This window comes from Apus apus, chromosome 16, assembly GCF_020740795.1.
Source record: "Apus apus isolate bApuApu2 chromosome 16, bApuApu2.pri.cur, whole genome shotgun sequence".
In the NCBI taxonomy this organism is placed as follows: domain Eukaryota; kingdom Metazoa; phylum Chordata; class Aves; order Apodiformes; family Apodidae; genus Apus; species Apus apus.
In genome coordinates, this window is record NC_067297.1 from 12,010,577 (window position 1) to 12,025,530 (window position 14,954).

The window sequence follows — 14,954 nt, forward strand, 5'->3', positions numbered from 1 at the left end:
ACCAGCACCCTCCTCATCCACAGCCAAGATGAGGGACTAACAGATTCCCAGACACCACAGTGTCAGGGTGTCATGACCTTTCTCCCAAGGGGACAGCTTTCAGCTGACAGCACTTCAGTCTCCCTGGTCTTTCAGTCATGTCTGTTGCCTTCACCAGGAAGCTGGCTCCAGGCTCACCAAACACAGGCAGGGTGGTGATTTAGGAACTGGACTGACCCTGCCAAGTGGCTCTGCACAGGTGATGGGTGAGGAGCCAGCAGGCAGTGAGCAGGAACCTCAGAGTTGCTCTTCATCTGGGCCAGACTTGAAATCATTATCTAAGGAGCAGCAGCTTGGAATTCATTTCCAGTTCCTCAACCAGCAAGTCACTTGAGCAGGTTTCATGTTGCTGACTGGGGACTATCCTATCCCTGCTTATTAATCAGAACATCCTCACCATGAGGACATTTTCTAGGAACTGAACTGTTGCTAAACCCTGTATTGTGGTTTAGAACAGTGAGCAGCATCACACTGTTTGAAAATCTTATCAAGAAAGTTCTAGAAATCAGTACAATTAAACATAGTTCTATAGCAGGGCCTAACTTTTGTGATTGTGGGCAACTATACTCATATAACTTCATTACTAGTAATATCTGTGTGTAAACATACAGAAATAAGTACTCCTATATTTGGGTTGCTTAAGGAAGTCTAAGAACTTTTTTTTTTTAATAGTTCAAATGGAAGTAAAATGGTACTTCTAATATAAACCAAATAATCTGATACCCAGATGGTAAAATGGCTGGTTGTGTAACTCAGTAGATGTATTGTTTTTTTCATGCCTATGTCTGATGCTGTAACTGTTTAATCTCTTAGGTCCATGTGGAACTTGCCTGTAGCTCTAAGGACAGCTGAAGGCAACATGACAAATAACACAAAGCTGCAGAACTACTGTGGTGGATTTATAGCTGGGATACTTCCTCATCCAGTTCTGGTAAAAGTTAAGGAGAAGCCTTTTGGAACAAAGTGAGGTGCTGCTCAGGAGTGACTGCTCGGATCAGTGTTCCAACTGGGAGAAATCTGGTAAGTGCTGAGGCCCCAGATTTAACTACCCACATTTTTTAATTTATTTGGCCCTTCAGAAGGGAAAGGGAGGTATTTTTCCATATGGCATGTTTAATCTTATTAGTTCATCAGCTAGGCTATTAATAACAACAAAGTGAAAAAATTAGAAGTAAGCTTTTTAGGAAGTAAAGCTCTGACTGTGAAAGTCAATCAAAGATTTTTGACTGTTCCCATCAAATCCTGAGCTAAGTGGAAAAGCCAGTGAACGGAGTCCATCAAAGCTACATTTATTAAATGTCCACTTACATAAAAAGCTAAAAATAGCTTTTGAGTTTTTCCAGTTTTCTTTTCAGAACAGTTATTATGTTTTTCTGCTTCATCTCAGAAAGCCATTTTGCTGCTGCTCAAGTGTATAATCTGTGTGCCCTTTCTTGGTACAGTACAAATGACAGGACACTAATCAGATCAGAACAACAATCACGTCATCTTTGAGTAACCAGCAATAAACTGTTTTTACAAGGAAGAAAGATGAACTATTTTTAGGTAACTCTGAACTGAAAACTAAGAAAAATGATTATACTCCATCTTACTCTACATCATTGCTGTGAATTTCAAAAGCACTGCTCCTTCCTGGGCAGCAGGCTAATCCATGTAATTCATCTTTGCATAAATAGTCTAGTCAAATAGAGGTTTTAAGGGTTTGTTACAAGCTTTGACTTGAAGTCTGTGAAATCCCTTTTCTCCCTGCCCTGCCTGGTGACTCTGAACCATAGGCTGATTCCTAAGTAACCTAAATGCCCATTTTTGGTGATTATCCCATCTTTTCAGCATGTCTCACATCTAGTTGTCTGTTATTTTACTATTGCTGGCAAGTATTCAGCAAAACCCTCTTTTAGAACTCCAGGTTTGTGACCACTACAACTTTCTTCAGGCCCTCCAGGACAGCACAGTCTGGTAATAACTAGAGAAAGCATATGGGTGTCCCTGGAGGTGGCTGTCCCCACAGCCTGCATCTGTCCTTCTCCTGAGCTGCTTCCTTCCCAGCTGATATGGCCTCCCTTCAGAGCCTCACCCCAGCCCATTCTCCTGCCATGTAGAGTGATGAGCAGGGCAAGGAGGGGATTCTCCCCCTTAACTTAGCTCTCGTAAGACCCCACTTGGAGCACTGTGTCCAGTTCTGGAGCCCCCAACATAAGGACATGGAGCTCCTGGAGAAAGTCCAGAGGAGGGTCACAAAGCTGATCTGAGGGCTGGAGCAGCTCTGCTATGAAGACAGGCTGAGAGAGTTGGGGCTGTTGAGCCTGGAGAAGAGAAGGATCCAGGGAGACCTCAGAGCATCTTCCAGTGCCTGAAGGGGCTCCAGGAAAGCTGGGGAGGGTCTTTGGACAAGGGCAGGGAGTGAGAGGACAAGGGGAAAAGGATTAAAACTATAAGAGGGGAGATTTAGGTTAGAAACTAGGAGGAAATTCTTTACCGTGAGGGTGGTGAGACACTGGCCCAGGTTGCCAGAGAAGCTGTGGCTGCCCCATCCCTGGAAGTGTTCATGGCCAGGATGGGTGGGGCTTGGAGCAACCTGGTCTGGTGGGAGGTGTCCCTGCCCATGCAGGAAGTTGAAACTAGATGATGTTCAGTGTCCCTCCCAACCCAAACCCTTCTATGAATCTGTGAACTCCTGGAAGCAGTGGGTGATGGCAATGCAGCAGGTTCTCCCCACTCTGGCCAACTCCTGTGCCTATGTCCTGCACCACAGCCTTCCTTCCACACTCACCAAAATGTCCATAGGGAAAATGTGCTGCTTCTCCTTGTCCTGGGAAGATTAGTGTTCAGCTGTTGGGAAAGACTATCTTCAGCTATCCAGCAGCGTGGGAGGGCTTACATGAGGATGTCCTGGGAATCTATGGATCTGAGACCCACTCCTTACACATTTCCTGCAGTTTTGAATACTTTGGGGGCATCTGAAATAAATTTCATTAATGACCCATTTAAACCTCTTTTGCCTGTGGCTCAGCAAGCTCCTTGTCACTAACAATTTACCTTCTTTCATTTAAGAAATGTAAAAGAAAAAAAAAAGGAATATCATACAGTCAAAGCATAGTAATTGGATTTTATTTTAGTCTGTTAACAAAGACATTTAACGCAAAGGCAAACTAGGAACTATATTATTACCACACTCTCTTGATACAGAAGATCTCATAGTCAGGTATCAAAGAAAGCAAAAATATTTTTTTTTATCCTGAAAAGATATTCTATTTCAGGCAGGAAAAACTAAAAAAAAAAACTAAAACACCCAACCTATCTGAAAATTCAATAAGCCAAGAGACTGAAGAGCAGCAGCTCTGGCCCCACAGGCTTATCTTTCTGCTTCTGATCTCTGATAGTGGCTGAGAGGTGCTCATCCGAATCGATGAAGCGTGAGGGACACTTTCAAGCCCCACCTACATTCCTCCTGCCCTGGCTCAGCTCTGGGTCTCATGGTGTAGTTTTAAGGACAGTGACAGTTGCCTGTGGCTCATGGGTCAAAGCCAGAGGACAGGGCAGCCTTGCCTATCTGCCTGTTTTGCACACCCTGCCATACACAGGAGCCACTGTGCCGTGTTTCCATCCATCAATAACCCTCCAGCCTGGCATGACCCACTCTGGGGAGTGTCATCACTTTGGAACCACACTGCACAGGCCAAACAGCCCCACATGGCCTCAGTGGAGACAGCCTTTAGTCAACCCCCATTTACACTGGCCCAGGGGCAACTCAGAAAAATCAGAGGGTGGAACATGTGCAAGAAAAGTACATTTGTTAAAAACAACAACAACAGATAATGGAGAAAGCTCAAAACCCAAGTAATTGTTCTCAGAACCTACTCCTGACACTGTAGCAATGAACTGTCTCCTGGAAGCACAATCAGTTTAATTCAACCGTGCAAGGAAAGTATGACTGGGAGTGTGCAGGCAGGGACTGTGCAGCTCAGGGTGAAAATGGCTCCATTCTTGCAGTCACACCAGATGAATAAAGACAATAGCAAAGGAGAGGGCCAAGCCAGGAGGGCCACAATTATACAACACCAAGTCCCAGGCCTTGCAAAAACGTAACCTTAGTGATACAGAATAAGGAGCAGAGCAATTACAGAAGTTTTCTGTGACCCTGGAAAAGGGTTTATTTTCCTTTGATCTCTATGCAGATACATGCCATTCCCAGCCCCATAAAACAAAGATTTATGATGAGCTTCTCCCTCGCACAGCTCCCATAACTGATCTATCTGACCACGCAGTGCTGTCACTTCAGCAATGGAGGAAAGGCTTCATCAAGTGGTTAATTGCTCTCTGTTTATCCACCAAAGCCAAATAACATGCCACCAATTGATGTGGAAATTAAGAAAGCAACAATATTTAGGAAGAGGTTACCTTTGGGAACACACCTGTCTTCCTACTGCATGTTGGTAGCAAGAAGGAAGAGTTTATAACACAAGCCTGTCTTTGCCTTCTTCCTGAATGACCTGCCCAATGGCTGTTTCTTGTTGTTGTTTCAGAAAACATTCCTTCTTACATTTCATTAACTGCTCAAAATCCTGCCACATTTTCATTTGCTTCATATTTGGCCCGTGGCTTTCCCGTACAACTTTCTGCTTCTCTCGTAATTTCTGTTAAAAATACAAAAATATTACATTTTTTGAACAGTTCTACATGACAAAAATTGCTCACATAGGCAGCTTGGAATGTCAATGATTTTTATATACTACTGAAATATTTTGTTCAAGTTGATCATATTCATTGCAAGTGATAAATGCTTTAACATCTGGGACTGAGATATCTGCTTTGTATGGATTGACAATTATTTCAATGTTTTAAAACTGTCTCCATGACAGTCTTATCTATTTGAGAAGTTCTACTAAAATTCTGAGTTTATTTCCATACAGAGCTCTTGCAGTATCAAGTTGCAAGCTGCAATGGATTCACATCATGGCATTACAAACACCAAATGAATGTTTTACAACGAAACCCGCTACTGATTATTTATAGTGGCAGCTCAAGACTGTAAAAATTGCTCACAGACTGACTCATAAAAAGGAAACTAATAAAAGAAAGATGTTTAGTGGGAATTGGTGAGCCTAATCTCATCCATGCTGACCCAAGCTTCATACAAAATTAAAAATGGACAACTGCTTTTGTTTAACACTGCTGCGCCGATGAGCCCCTGGCCTTTAACAACAGTGATAAGGCTGACAGGCTCAAAATTTATTGTCTTCAACAGGTTGCTTTATATACAACATAAAATTTGAGCTGGCAGTTCGTTATGCCCATGTTTCAGTTTCTGATCCAAATGGTTTTCAGGGAATATGCTGTCATGTTAAGCTGTCTGACTATCTTTTACAAGCAGCTCATGCTATACTCTGCAAGAAATCAAGCCCTGGAGAGCCAGCACGATCTCTCTTCAGGGTATTAGTTACCAAAGCCAGCAGTAATGGAATTTTCTTTGTAGGCTGCAATATGCTTTTTATAAAAGACTGTCCACAGCCTTTGGTAATAAGCCCCACAAAGCCAGGAAATGCACCATGTTTTACAAGGTAAACCCCTCGTTCTTACCTTCCCAAGGTTTTCATGTTCAACGATCATTTGTGTATATTGTTCTCTAAAGGAAATAGAAAACAATTTTTATTTGATTTGATACCGTGTAATAGGACAGGATAATGATGCAAGCATGGAAAATTATGGAAGTTTTGGGAGGTTCATAATTGAATAGAAGAAGCAGCAGGAAAAAACCTATTTATCATTGGGCAACATATCCCTTGACATTGAGGTCCAGATCTCTCTGATTATCTTAGATGTGCAGTTGGGAAAAGTGATATTGGGTAAGATCTCTTACATTGTTGAAGCAGGCATGATCACCACTCCTTCCACCTTGAAAACAGCAGCAAGATCATTTTGATAAGATAGACTTGAACCCTTTTTAATAACACATTTATCCCAGTGATATTCTGAGGTTAGCCACGGTTGCCTCATTTATACAAGCGTCAGGAGTTTCCAAATCCACAGCCCTTAACTGCTGTCAATGTAGCCTTAGAAATAGTGGGAAAAGACAGGAATGGGGGCCAATAGTTTTTCACTCCAGGTTTGATAAATCCAATGACTGCAGTGGAACCTCTGTGCATTCCTCACTTGCAGAGAGCAGCCGTCACATTTGGGTGCCTAAATATAGGCTTAGAAGCAGAACTGCTGACATTCAGTATTAAAAATCTTGGCTGTGCACCTTTGTCTGTAACAAGTGGCTGGATCACTTTCTGACATATGAAACCCGACAATATAATATGCAAAGCACAACAGCAGGATTCAGACACATGACTGTGTACTCAGAAGTTTTTTGAAATGCAACAATAAAAAAAACTCTTCACAGATTCACCTGAAAAAAAATCACATATTATATTTTGTGTATAACAGGTACACACTTGGAGATCAAGAGTTTGTGAGAGGAATACTAAATAACTCATCTAAAGAAATTTCCAAATAGCTCAGAGTAGAACACTGCATGGAAAAATCCTAATTTCCAGACAGCAGTATCAGCCTCCACGACAGCAGAGCAGGCAGGTGCTGGAGTGCCGGGAGCAGCCGCGTAGCACCAAGACATCACCCCTCTGATATTCCTTCCATTCCCACTGGAGCACTTGGGCCCCCAGCCACCTGGTGCTGCCTGCCAAATGCCCTGAAGGACAGATGGGCAAGGAATGAAGCTGGATCCTTTTCTGATCTCTCACTCCTGGACAATTCTAGCCAGAACACACCAGAGCTGTCCTGAGGCTGCTCCAGGAGCTGCTGCACGGCTGATCAAGCCTCACCAAACCAGAGACAAAGCCACATGGAATGTCCTCCTTTCCCCTGCCCACAGCATGTTCCCACACCTCTGGCCTCAAGAACATACTTTTTTTTAAAGCAGAGTTTTCAAAGTAATCATCACAAGATTAGGTATCTTTCCTACTAAGTTTTCCTTTACTATTTATAATGACGACTGGAAAGAATGCAACTTAATAACTTCATTAAAAAACACACAACTTTCTATTTTTAGAGAAAAAAAAAATTAACTTTTCACATTCCTAAGGAGTGACTCCAAGGAACAGAGAGTTTATATTCAATAAAGAGGGTCAGAATTAAGACATTTTTTGTTCAATACGTTGTTAGGAAAGTGCTGTTCTATTTATGGCTCATTTTCACTCCGTTTACATTCCAGTGCCTGCTGAAAAATACATTCACACTCTACAGCCATGTCTAGGGAAAAAAATTCATGGTCTCATTTTCTATTTTGCAGAGATCTCTATATTCAACTTGGTGGTAATTCACTGAAATGCAACAGGTCTGTGACCTCTTACAGAAGGTCAGAAGTGTGTATAGTCACAGTGGGAGGGTCCTTTCCCCACCTTCTGTGCCCACAGTTAGCAAGTGAAACAAGGACAGCAGGGGAGTGGGTATGCTCGGGGCACATTCCCCTCCCATACCTGGGATGACAGAGCTGGACTCACACTTCATTCCAGCATTTGGCTTTGCTGGCTTGGCTGTGTGGATGCTCACATGGTGGCTGCTCATTTCACAAGTGTTTCAGTTGGAGCATTTTTTTTGCTGAGCATCTGTGGATAAACCCAGACCCTCCCCTTCCCTGCCAGGCCATAAAAGGCCAGTGCCTGCTGCCTGACCTGCTTCCCCCCAGCTGCGGGGCTGGGTCCTCTTGCCTTTCACATTGATCAATATTCACACCAACACTAAGATTTTTTCCAGCAGCCACTTCTCTTTTCATCCTTCTGCTTCGTTTTGCTGTTTTATCATCTTACATTACATCTTTTATTTTCTACAGCCTTCCATTATTTTGTGAGATGGAATAAGAGGCTTCTTCGCCTCCACTCATATTCTGTCTCCACATCCTTTTCTTCTCCCACCCTAACATTAGTAGTTTTGATTCTTTTCTTACTTGTATTTTTCCTACATTGTTTCCTACATAGTGTTTAGACGTTTTCATGCCTCAGATCCTTGCAGGTGGTCTCTGTGATGGAGATTAACTAGCCCTTCATTTCCTACTGACCATCATGTTCAGGAACTGCAGGAGATGCATCTCCACTGGTACCAGTGCAAGGAGCATCAGGACAACCTCCATGAAGGATCTGATGGAGGAAGATGACCTCATCTCTCAGTGCCTCCTGAGAGAGTATCAGGTGAACTCCTCCAGGTCAAATCCCAGTGAGAAAACTTCTAACTTCAACCTCAGTTTAGGAATATCCTTTGAGTTACCACAAAGGAAACCACTGACCCACTTACCGAATTGTCTTTCTCTTCCCCCGTGGGTCTGGGGTGACATAGGCCTTCATCTCTTCCTTAGCACGCTCCAGCTGGACTGCCAGGTTCTAGAAACAAACTCATAATGTTAAAAAAGTAAAGGTTACAGTTGCTGTTTCATGTCACAAGGAAGAATGTGGTCCCTCTTGGGATCTTACCCTCTTCATACAGTTGATGTAATGGTAGTTGCTTTCTTCCTGAACACACTCCTCAAGAAGGCTTTTCACTTCCTGTGGGAGGGAATAAGATTTCAAAGGACACTGTCCCTGGAAGCACAGAGGGGGTGCCCTGTGATGCAAATAAACCATCAGAGCCCTTAACAGAAACAGGCACAATACTGAATTGTTAATTTCATACATTTTTATATAATTTGGGCTTTACAGAAGTCTCTTTTAAAGTGGGAGACAACTGAATTCTTTAGATGTGCAGTTTCAGTCCCAGTTAGAGATGCTAAATGGTTGCTAATAGGTGTTTATTAATATCACTGGCTTCTAACAGACACTTCACGAGTGCTGCCAAGACTCTTGTTCTAAGCACAACTTAAGTGCTAAATACAGTTGTGAGAAAGTATTTCCTAGAATGCAGCTGCCAAATGTATATTAGAAGCTATGGACATGTTAACAGTATGTTAATTAGCTTTCAATAATTATGTCGAGGATTACGGAGACAGTGGGTTAGTCCCATCTCTAACTGGTCCATACCAAAAAACCCCCAATAATCCAAATGGAATTCATGTACTCCAGGTCACAAAGCAGGTGGCAACTCCAAAGCTCTGTCACCATGTGATTTTGAGACTATCAGCTGGAAAATGGAATTCTACAGTTCAAGCGCCAGAGTTTGCTGACAGTCATGTCCAGCTTCACCAGTGGCTGTGGCTGTCCTCTTCTGTTAGAAAATGGCTAGGATTTGTCTGCCAAGAAAAAAAAGCCTTGATTGCTGTAAAATATTTCTTATGGAAGGTTTTCTTCATAGTAGGTTCACCTGTGGATTCTTTTACTTTGTTTGGATTAAGCCACAGAAATGTGGGAGGGTGGACTGATGTACCACTGAGTTCACTTGTTGCTATTCAGAGCAGGAGCTGTGTGACTGTAGCGAGTCCTCAGCAGCTTCAGGCATGATATGCAAAGTTGTGGATCACCACTGACTCATTTCCACCTGAAGTGGATTTGTACTTTCCATATCCAGAGGGAAGGCAGGGAAAATATTGTACCAGAGTGAGTAACATGTTGCACAGCATTCATTCCTCTGCCTGACCCCGCCACCCCCTTACCTGCTCCAGCGCAGAGCGGTTGCTCTCCAGCCCTGCCGCACAACTGTCATACTGGATCTTTCTTTCATCACATTCTTGAGTTAATTCCTTATGTGAAAGAGGCACAAGGGAACATCAATGGAATCTTCAATCAACTGACATGTGGCATTCAGGCAGGCTGTGTTCCTGTCGGTGTCACACACCAGCCTCAGCTCCTGGCCCACTCACAGACACTCACATGAACACCCCGGCACACGGGGAAGCCACTGTAACACTCCACATGCTGGAGGATCAGCTGTGCACACCCCAACATCAGATGCAATCACCTCTTTACAGCACACCCACAGCTTTAGTGTGGCAGGGTTTGCAAGAAGAAAGGAAAAATAATTATAAAAATAAGGATTAAGAAAGGATGAATATACTTGCTAGGGGTGAAAAGCCAGCTCTCTGGTTGCACCCAACAAACACCTTAGCTGGGTTTTGTTTGCTGTCACTTCATAGAACCATCAAAGGGAAGTTGTCTGGGAACTGGGTTGATAAATGGACAGCTCTATTTACTTCCATGGCAAGGAGCCAACTCACAGTGGCTGTGGACCTGAATGACTTTTTTTTCAGGTCTATACAATTTTGAAAACAAATGGACAGATCTGTCATTCCTGCAGACTAATGCAGAACTTCGACCAATGCACTCAACTATTTGGATGAGGTATTATTTGCAATCCCTTTAAAAAGGAGAGTGTTACTTGAGATCATCAGTGCTGGGATGCAGGAAAAGCTTTGAAACCCATTTCAGTACTAACTTTGCTATGGTTTTGAACCTGGATTTTTTTCCTTTTCCCTTGGTGTAGTAATTATTTTAATTGCTATAAGGGATGAATTTTTCAGCCTGGTTTTGTGCCCGCACTATCAGCTTTTATGAATTCCAGTCTTTTCAATGTTGCAAATCACTGTTGACCCACTCTGCTACCTCCAGCCTTCCTTCAGAGTTAATGGTGCCTCTGTACAGCATTACAGAGAGCTGTACATGAAGGTGTTTGGACTCTGAATTGATTTACAGAGGAGACAAGTGTTTCTGCTCACCTGGCTCTTCTGACGCAACTGCCTGAGCTCTTTGATGACAGGAGCTAAGCTCGCCTTCTTCTCTGCCACCACTGCATTCAGTTTTTTTACCTGATAGAGGGACAAAACAATAAACATCAATTTATATTATTAGGAATGTGAAAAGAAAGAAGGGGGAAAAAATCCAAATATGGGGGAGGAAAAAAAAAAAAGGTGCCATGAAGCCTGACTATATAGAATCTAACATACATCAGGCCTAATGAAGAGGGAAAAAGAGCCCTTGGTGCAGGGGGGTCACTACCAAAAATAAGACAAATTCTGCTCCCATCACTTCAACTGAGAACATGAGAGAATTCCAGAAGGCAGCCCACATGCCAGACACCTGAAAAGCTTAAGGAGCAGGGGAAAATGAAGGATACAGTTGGACTAAGAGAAAAGAAGAAATCCTTAAGAGAACAAACAAACAAATCCCACTGCACAGTTTAAATAGTTGGAAACTACTAAAACAAAGTAACTTTAAAATATTTATACTGAAATATCAAATTCCACCCAGCTTTCTACTTGAGAGACATTCTGTTTTAATTCTACCACTTCATTTTAGAAGTGCCCTAGTGATTTCAAAGAATGCTATTTTGCTTTTTGCTCTTTTATAGCATTTTCAAATTAGAAATGTGAGTTCTGTCTTGCTTCGATTCCTATGTGGGAAGTTAAATTCAAACACGACAGACCTAAGGGCAATTGAAAATTAGGCTACAGAGAAAAAGACAAGATATTTGGCTCTTTAGGCATATTAAGTAATTTTTTAACTCAAGTGATTTAAAAACACTTTAGAAAAAGATTCTGTCAAAGTTTCAAACCATCAACCTCTTCTGAATAATCTGCAAGAACCACTTCTGAAATCACAAGAGTGAAAAACCAAAGATGACAAGACTCAGTATTCCTAAGGTTTCTGAATAGGGGGAAAGTAAGATTTCTCTGTAGGATTTTTTTTTTTCCTATAATTCCAGATTTCTTCTTCATACAGTAAAAGAACATTTTAGTAAACTCTTTCAGTACGACCTCTGTGGATGTGTACTGCTTGAAAACAAATATATAAACATAGATGAAAATTTTTTTTTTAATCACCCCCCAAAATTATTAAACTTGGTTTTATATGCTGAGGAACCAGATATTCAAACTGAGGGAATACAATAATGGAAGACAAAAATCACCATGTCAGACATGTTCTCTAGTGTCCGGCCTTTCATCTCGTCAGTTTCACTCTTCACTGCAGAAACCCTTTCCAGCTCCTCCTGGGTGTAACTATATCCAGAAATTCCCTTCTTGTCTTCAATAGCTTGCTGCAAAAAAATAAATGCCAGATCTGAGTCCATTAATCAAGTAACAGCAAATTCTTTCATTGAGCCAAAATATTGTAAGCAAGTGGGAAAGTTAAGTACTGTCAGCAATTTATTTTAAAAGTGATTAATCAATTCAGCTGCCAGATCAATTAACTTTTTTTATCTAGTGCCTGTAGGATAATAACTTTCTGTAAATACACTATTTGGTCATGCAGTGTCCAATGACATTAACAGGAAGTTTCTACAAAGTGAAATGAGCTTTAGGTCAGGCTCTGAAGAAGCTCTGTGTAAAATGCAGATGCTAAATCTGAAAATGTAGCTAATTATTTGTAAACAAACATCATCCAAAACCAAAGAAGTATTTTGTTCATCGTAGTAACATGAATTCCATCGTGCCAAATTCTAGTATTACATTTCCTAAACTCTACATTTAATTTTATATTGCTGCAACAGTCTTTAGCAATGCTTGCCAGGTAAGGAGGGTGTTTTCTGAACTCTGAAATCTGCGAGTTGATTTATGCATCCCCAATTTGACAAAAAGCAAAACATTCTTCCTTAAAAGTGCCACGTATCTCTGAGCTCCAGGTCCATTACCCTGATTGAACAATGAATGCCCTGTTGAAATAGCACATCACCCACTGCATTTATGTATCTGTCCAAAGTCTATCCCATATTTTCACACTTCCCATTTCCTTAAATAAGGCAAATACTTTAATGTTTAAAAATGCAACATATATACATCTCATGGAACAGATATAAATAAAACTAAAATATTCTGATAACAAAAAGACTGTTATTAGAAGAAAATACCACAGCAGGAGATTTTTGTGAACTAAAAAGGGAAACTCTCTGCATTTGGGATGCACACATATCCCTGAATGCTTACAGTTCTGTAGAGCAGAAACCCTGCTCCTGCTGCTCTGGCTAGAAAAAGCATTTATCCAGTTTTAAATTCTTCCCTGCCTGTGAAATGCATTTCTTTTAAATATTCTGGGGTTAGAATGTTTCCTTCCTGCCTGCTCTTCTTTTAAATACTAATCCTACCTATTTTGCAGCAGTAACTTGAATCCTACTTGCTGTTGATCATTTTCAAAGCCTTCACTACATATGTGGATACCAAAAACTAATTTAAGAATCCCTCCCTGCTGGAGCTAGTGAAGATTTACCATTGACTTTAAAAAGCAGGGTCAAGCCCCTCAGTCTAAAAAAATTGCAGAGGAGGCATGACTGCCTTTAAGAAACAGTTGCTGAACATAAAGTACATCAGATGAGCACAGTCAACAGACAAAAACAAATTTTATACCCTAACGACTCTTGTACTAATGAGAACAGGAAGCTGAGGATGATTTACTTTAGAAGAGAATGAGAAAAATCTAATTCTATAGGTGTTAGCAGGGAAGGAAGGGTGATAGACTGTGGGAGCAGCAAAGGCTGGTCTCACCAACTGCTGCTGGAGAGCCTCGTGGCGCTGTTGGAGCAGTTCTTCTGTTCTCTGGAGGACACCACACTCAGCTGTAATTTCTGCTATTTCCTGTCGCTTCTTCTTATAAAAGGTGTTCTTGCTTCGGAGCTTGTTCACATAGTGTTTTAGCTGGCATGAGAGAGAACAGAACTACCATTTAGCTTAAGCAAAAAAACGGGCCTTATCACAGACTGTTGCTATATAAAGTGTATCTACCCTACTGAAGGATATTGAGGATGAAGTGTTTGAAACAGGACTGGAATTCAGGATTCCCAGGGTCTACTTATTTTCAGATCTGCATGTGTTCACTGAGATCAAGAAAACCAGCTTTCTTGCTTTTTGTCCCAGCTCCCTCGTTTGTAACAGTGAGATCATTTTGGTTCTGCTCGCTGCCATTTGACAGTTGGAAAAGTAATTACCCCTTGAAAAATGTTGTGAGAATCACAGATAATAAAAGAGTCAATGGAATAGTCATTTGCCCTTAGAGCACCAGCAGTCTGTAGCCCTAGAAGCTCTGCAGACCAAGAAACATAAGAAAGTGCAGAAGAATTGGAAGAGGGCATGGGAAAAGACTGCCTTTTTTATTTTTTAAATGCTTCATAATTTGTTGTTCTTTTTCCTTGATTCTTGCAGACCTAAGTGATACCACTGGCAGTTTTTAAAAGCAGGAAAAGAAAAGCAGAGTCCTTGCATAGAGGCTGATAAATGAAATACCTGTTTCACACAAAGTCTAAAGTAATGGAGAATTTATACTTTTATACTAAAGGCTAAGTAAACTAATACACATCCTTGCAGATCAATCAGATTAGGTATTTTTCTCTGCCTTAATGTTTTCCACCTGTCAAACATGGTCTAGCTCTTACCATTAAATTTTAGGGGAGAGCAATGAGGCAAATGCCAGTCACAGCTCAAAAAGGCATTCAGATCCAGAGTTAAGAAGCAAATATAATTTATTAGAGTAAATTATGTAAGAACAGGCTTTGGAATGTTCCTTGATGAGGAGGGGTTCAGCATGTGCAGATAAAGTATAAAACAGGCCCCCCAAGGAGAAAACTGGAGTCCCTCTGTAACAGACACAAGCTGAAAACTCAAACAGAGAAGAATTTACATGTTAAAATTTACATTCATTTTTCTTATTGCAAAATTATGCCTCTCCCTTCTAAAAAGCAAATCCAAAACCCCAATGTGACCACAGCCTAAGAACCCCCAGAGTAGCTGTATGTTCTATAAAAAGTGTCCTGGGCAAAATGCCCAAAATGAAATCAACCCTGTTCATCTGCCATCCTGTGCAATATCTAGGCCAAAGCTGCTTCTCTCTTGCTATGCTTCAGAACTATTTTTAAAGCCAAAAGCTATAAACGTTTTTGGTGAAAGAACAAACCCACAAATTACTCAATGTGCTCTATGCAAATTGGACTCTGTATGGCTTTGGAAGCCCATTTCACATTGTGTGTAGTACCTAGGACAAGGAGAGACAAGGTCACCTAAGCCACAGCAC

General features: G+C 41.4%; 1 protein-coding gene across 4 annotated transcripts in view; it reads right to left on the bottom strand.

Moving 5' to 3' along the window:
- Nucleotides 1–3,120: 3,120 nt before the first annotated feature.
- The window catches only part of IFT81 (intraflagellar transport 81), a 38,521-nt gene continuing 26,687 nt past the window's right edge, over nt 3,121–14,954 (bottom strand). The window contains exons 11-18 of one of the 4 annotated variants that reach the window (XM_051634223.1): nt 13,436–13,585; nt 11,866–11,994; nt 10,676–10,765; nt 9,617–9,703; nt 8,505–8,576; nt 8,329–8,414; nt 5,617–5,662; nt 3,121–4,673 (exon numbers count right to left, since the gene is read on the bottom strand). In XM_051634223.1, the coding sequence (XP_051490183.1) occupies nt 4,491–4,673; nt 5,617–5,662; nt 8,329–8,414; nt 8,505–8,576; nt 9,617–9,703; nt 10,676–10,765; nt 11,866–11,994; nt 13,436–13,585 (843 nt within the window). In that variant the 3' untranslated portion in view covers nt 3,121–4,490. The other 3 variants (XM_051634224.1, XM_051634225.1, XM_051634227.1) reach the window with 3 other exon arrangements.